The 5,692-nt window shown below is 40.6% G+C and overlaps 1 protein-coding gene across 1 annotated transcript; it reads right to left on the bottom strand.

Moving 5' to 3' along the window:
* Positions 1-654: 654 nt before the first annotated feature.
* AK88_01630 (uncharacterized protein) lies at positions 655-3,892 on the bottom strand (the record flags this gene model as incomplete). Its single annotated transcript, XM_012479265.1, has 2 exons — positions 655-3,233; positions 3,343-3,892. 2 exons carry the CDS (start codon positions 3,890-3,892, stop codon positions 655-657), a joined length of 3,129 nt encoding a protein of 1,042 aa, XP_012334688.1.
* Positions 3,893-5,692: the final 1,800 nt, after the last annotated feature.

Below are 5,692 nucleotides of genomic sequence, written 5' to 3'. Positions count from 1 at the left end.
GGTGCACACACACAGGTGAGTACCTATATATATGCACATGTACGTATGTATACACATGTGCAACACAGCGACTGCAAATGAGGGAGGGATACTCTTTGACAAACTTGAAAATGTCAGGACAAAGTGGCGCTGGAGATCAAAATTGCCACGTGTAAAATTCACGGCATGTACGTAAAGCGGTGCGTATATGTGAGGGGGAAACGTAGGGGCAGACGTGTAAAAAATTTATAAAATGGCGAACGAGTAGGTCCTGCGCGTATGCACACATTACATATATATGTGTATTTATGTAAGCACGAACTGCAATATGCCCCCATTTCGCGTTCTTCCCTCTTTCGAACGAGCTCTATTCAAAAAAAAAAAAAAAAAAAAAAAAAAACTGGACTTACCCAACTAGTGGGGCTATTTCCACTGTCCATTTTGAGTCCTCTTTTTTTTTTTTTTTTCTTACATGTTATGGTGAGCCTGCCGCTTCAACATACATATATATATATGTATTCGCACTTTGGATACACATTTCTGTTGCAAAACTGTTTGGCGGGTTTATGGTCGCAGAGATGCGTGTTCGCAACGTTCGCGAAATGGGTTTGTGGTGTGTATATGTTTTTATGTCCACTCTACGGTAATGGTGATGAGGTTTAGGTTTTTCCACCATCAGGCAATCTTGCTGAGCAAGTAGAACGATGCGATCTCGTAGAGCATGTCCTTATTAACAGGGATGTTGTGGCGTATGTAAGACTTATTTATCTTAATAACTTCGTAAAAAATGATGCAAGCATTTTTGTGTTCCTCCATGATATTTTTCTTCGCAAGGACTGAGCTGGGGTATATGCTAACGACCTGATTAAGCTTTATAATTTTAAGTTCAGTTTTATTAACGGGCAAAGCAGCATTCGTGAAAAAGGCACTGACAATGCACTTCTTCAGGCTACATATGGCGTCGTGATTCTGAATACCACAAGAGCTAGTGGGCAAATCGATTTTCTCACATATGCTCACCAACTGCGTTTTGATGTCCTTAATTTTTATCAGAGTATGGTATTGCAAAAAGTGGTCATAGCAAAATGACGTGGAGAAGTTGTTCTCCTCACATTGTTTATATATATTTAGGAGAAGGAGAAAATCTCCACCACCTTCTATAGTAAACATTTTCTTCACATTTTCCGCCTCTTTTTCCTTTCCTTTTTGAACATAAAAAATATTATTTGCATGTGTTAGCATAGCCGTAATACATAAAATTTCCTCCACACAATTGTACTTCTCAGATGCTGATAGAATCATTTTACTTGACTTTACATCTGTAGGAAATTCAGCCATCTTCCTTCCAGTTTTGGTTAAATTGCCTTCATCATTTAGTGCACCCAAGGAGTATAAAAGTTCTAAGCCTTTTATTATGACCACCGGGGAAGGAGGGTCTAAAAAATCGAAATTTATAATGTCATCCATTCCTAAACTTTTCAGCAATAAAATCATACTGCTGACTTCGCAGCGTTGAATTTCTGGAACTGAGTTGTCATTCAAATCAATGAATGACTTTTTGGTGAAGAGGCGAAAACATTTTCCATCTTGTTTTCTACCTGCTCTACCGGTTCTTTGATTCACAGATGCTTTGGAGCATGGTAAAGTTACCAAGGATTCAATTCCGGAGTTTGGGTTGTACACTTTCTGCTTACACAGACCTGAATCAATCACATACACGATATTGTCTATGGTGATACTCGTTTCGCAAATGTTTGTTGATAGGATAATTTTTCTGGTTCCTCTCCACATGACTGCCTTGGGCTGATTGGCTGGCGCGACGTCCTTCGTTTGGATGTTCGCGTTGGTAGAAGGTGCTTCCTCAGCTGCATGTTGCTCGGCCTCACGCTGCTCGCCCTCATTCTGCGCCGCTTCCATCTCTGCTGCCCCAGGGTTGCCGCTGTCCGCGGCTTCCCCCACATCCTCGAATATCCGCGCCTGCTGCTCCACGGGCAAGGATGAATAAATGGGCAAAACCAGCATGTTCCGAAATCTTGGAGCTAGTTCGATCAGCTTATTTTCCAGCTCCTGTTGCACCAGCTCAATTTCAAACTGACCAGGAAGAAAGACCAAAATGTCTCCCTTGTCCTGCGTAACATGGATCTGCAAAATTGTAATCACAATGGCAGACAAATAATTACTCTCATTATTTATCGTGTAATAAATATCAACATTGTATTTTCTACCCGGCACATAAAATATGGGGGCGCAGTTAAAGTAGGTTGAAATTTTCTCAGCGTCTAGAGTGGCAGAAGATATGATAATCCGTATATCCTCCCTGAAATTACAAATATCCTTTATTATAGGAAGAATAACATCTGTGTGTAAAGCCCGTTCATGAGCTTCATCAATTATTAATACCGAAATGTCATCCAGCGTTGGGTTGTACAATAAAAGACGTAGGAACATTCCATCCGTCATGTACACGATCTTTGTAGACTCACTTGTTTTATTTTGAAATCGAATAACGTATCCAACTTCCTTTCCCACTTTCACATTCATTTCATCTGCCACCCTATTTGCTATGGCTATACATGCGATTCTTCTGGGTTGCGTACAAACTATGTTTCCATACAGATGGTACTTACACTCATAAAGGTACTGCGTTAACTGTGTACTCTTTCCGCTTCCTGTTTCTCCAACTAAAATTAAAATTTTATTATTTTTTATAGCTTTTAAAATATCATATCGGTAACTATATATTGGTAGCCTCTTCCTGTCATCGATTATTTTCTTCATTTTTTTTTCTTTCTTCCTTTTAATGTCTTCAAACAGCCTTTGCAATTCCTTTTCCTTTTCGTCCATTCCGTAGAGGCTATCCAGGTGCACGAATTGGACCACGTCCGTCAGGCCGTTTCCGTTCCGCTTCCCATCATCTCGCTCACGGCGGTGACCACGGTCATCGCCATCGTCACTATGTCCACCCCGATTTTCGCTTCCCTTTTTCTTCTTTTTTCCCTTGCTACACTTCTCCCGCGTTTCGCTTTCCCCTCCGTAGACTTCCTCCTCGTCACGATCATCCCTCGCTCGGTGGTGGCTATGACCCTTGTGGATGCCCCTATCTGCGTGAGCTCTTCCACTGGAAAAGGCGCTTCTGTCCTTGCGCTTTTTCTCCTCCCTATATCTTCTTCCACTGTCGCTGCTACTACCAACAGCACTATCGCTATCGCTTCTTCTTTTTTTTTTTTTTTTTCTTTTTTTTTCTTTCCTTCTCCCTTTCGTATTTGTGTTTCTCCTCATATTTCTCCCTTTTTATACTCTTCCTATTTGCCCAGTCGTCCTCAAATACAAAGTCACTTTTAAGGCCTTCACTTATCGCCACACCCGAACCGAATTTTAAAATCCCTTTGCTGATTATCTGTTCATCATAGTTGTAGGCGGAAGGGTCTCCCTTCCCTTCTCTCACTTGAACAGCATCAACATCGGCGTCCTTTTTCGCTGCATCAAATTTGTCCAAGTCTTCTTGAAAGACGTAATAATTTTCTTTTAGCTTTTCCCTTAACTTTATGTTTTCTTTAGCTATATCATATATTCTTTTAGACAGTTCCAATTCTTTAAGATCCTTGCCCTCCAATTTAATTGTACTATATAGGAGTTCATCATCCAGTAGCTTCTTGGTTACATCTAGCTTTTCCCTCTCTCTTTCTTTGAGGTACTTTCTTCGGGCATCCTTTTTCAATAATTCAATATATTCTGCGTCATTTTTTAAGTTTTTATTTCTACCTTGTCGGTGTTCCAGATGTAGGGGGTGTGATGAGTTTTCGCTCATTTTGGCATCTCTAACCGCCTCGTCATCTTCTGTCCGGATTTTTTTTTTCGTTTCATCATCTTCGAATTGGATGGACCGTTTGTGCGCCTCCGCCTTTTCCTTCATCCTGGCGCGGTTGCACGCAATTTGGGGGAGGGTCCCTTCCAACGATGGTTTGTTGATGATTACATGAATTGTGCCTCTTCCTCTGGATGCTCTCCGCAGAGCGTTCTGTAATTCCCTTTTTGTAAAAATGGACCACACAAACGGGTGCGGGCAAGGAGTTTAATAATCATAGGGAGAAGAATATGGCATACGCATCACATGTAGAAGCTTCCCATAAGGTACGCCTAACGGTTAAATATGATTAGAAGAGAAAGGAGCAAATGGGGACACAACAACTACCCTTTTGCAAAATTGGCATTGTATGCTTATAGGGTCACGCGGTAGAATATGTATAAGTATATAAATAAAATGAAAAGATTCAAACTCAAATATAATGTGTTCGTTAAGGTGAATTTTTTTTTCTCTCTCTTCCGATAGACGTGGTTGCAAATGGGCGACCCCACCGTTGGAGAGAACGTGTTAAAGTGCCCTTAGCCCGCATACAAATAATAAATATTTTAGTGGGTGCCAGGAAGAGAGCGTCCTTTTACAATCAAATGCTCATTTGATGGCGCGAGCTGTGCATAATTAACAATAACAAAAAAAAAAAAAAAAACGAGCGTCATCATGTGGGTTAATTGGGAAGTGCCCTCACTCTCAATCGCTTATTTGAAAAGGGGGGGAAAACTCATACGGAGCAAAAGGGGGACAGAGGATGCTTTTAACATGGAGGCAAATTCCTCTACAATTTTGACGCTGCTAAAATGTCAAACTGAGTTTCATAAAATGGGGAGAAAATATTCATAAAAGGGGAACAGGCACGCTTGGGGCGCATTAGTCGGGAAAAATTAAAAAAACGGCAAATGTGGGGGAACGGGCAACGTGGCCACAGGGGTTATGATGCCTCTGCGCGGTGATGTGCTAAAAAAAAAATGCAACGATGGGGGCAAGACGTGCAGTTGTAACTGGGGTATGCAGAATTGATATGGATGTTTAAGAAAACATCGCCGGTTAAGCGCCTTTTCGGTTGCTTGCTTTTCTCTTCACTGTGCAGTCGGCACTACTCCAAATGTGCGTTTTCCACACGGAGTTGCCTCATGCACCACGGGGATCGCCACCGCTCCACTGGCGACTACGCGCAAAAAAAAAAAAAAAACAACCTTGTACACGCGCGCGCATGCAGGTAGCTTCGTGCAAGCATGTACAAAAGTTGTGCGCCTATTTAACACGTGCCCCCTGTTCACATGCAAGCGCACGTACATTTGTGCGTTTTTGTGTTCCTTTTTAAAAAGATTCACATAAAAAAATCTGCGTGCAAAAAAGTGAAAACGAATATGTTCACATACGTGTTTTATCTTCGGCAAAGGACACGCAAGTAGAAGCTCCTTCAACTTTAAAATGCTTTTAAATAAGCCAAGCCAGCCATTTTTTCCCAAAGGCCCTGGGAAATATATAAACTCGAGAGAGCAACACATGCACGCTTTGCAATGTATATCATATATATATATGTAATTTTTTTTTTTTTTTTAACTCGCCAAATTGTGCAAATATGTGTGCATTTTTTTTTTTTTTTTTTTTTTTTTTTTTTTTTTTTTTTTTACCCCCCCCATTGTGGCAAATTTGGTGCCTTTTTTTTTTTTTTTTTTTTCATGTAGATACTTCTATGAGGTTACTTTGAATTAAATGCTTCCCCTTTTAACCAAATAAGGGCCATATTTTTACGTTAAAAAAAAAAAAAAAAAGTGATGAACAGCTCAGGCTGCCAGTGTGTAATTTTACGTCAACTGTTCGCAAAAATTTCACGTCATTTTAAAAGATAAA

This window comes from Plasmodium fragile, assembly GCF_000956335.1.
Source record: "Plasmodium fragile strain nilgiri unplaced genomic scaffold supercont1.14, whole genome shotgun sequence".
Taxonomy (NCBI): Eukaryota; Apicomplexa; class Aconoidasida; order Haemosporida; family Plasmodiidae; genus Plasmodium; species Plasmodium fragile.
The sequence above is the reverse complement of the archived record's forward strand: the minus strand, read 5'-3'. Positions and strand labels throughout refer to the sequence as shown.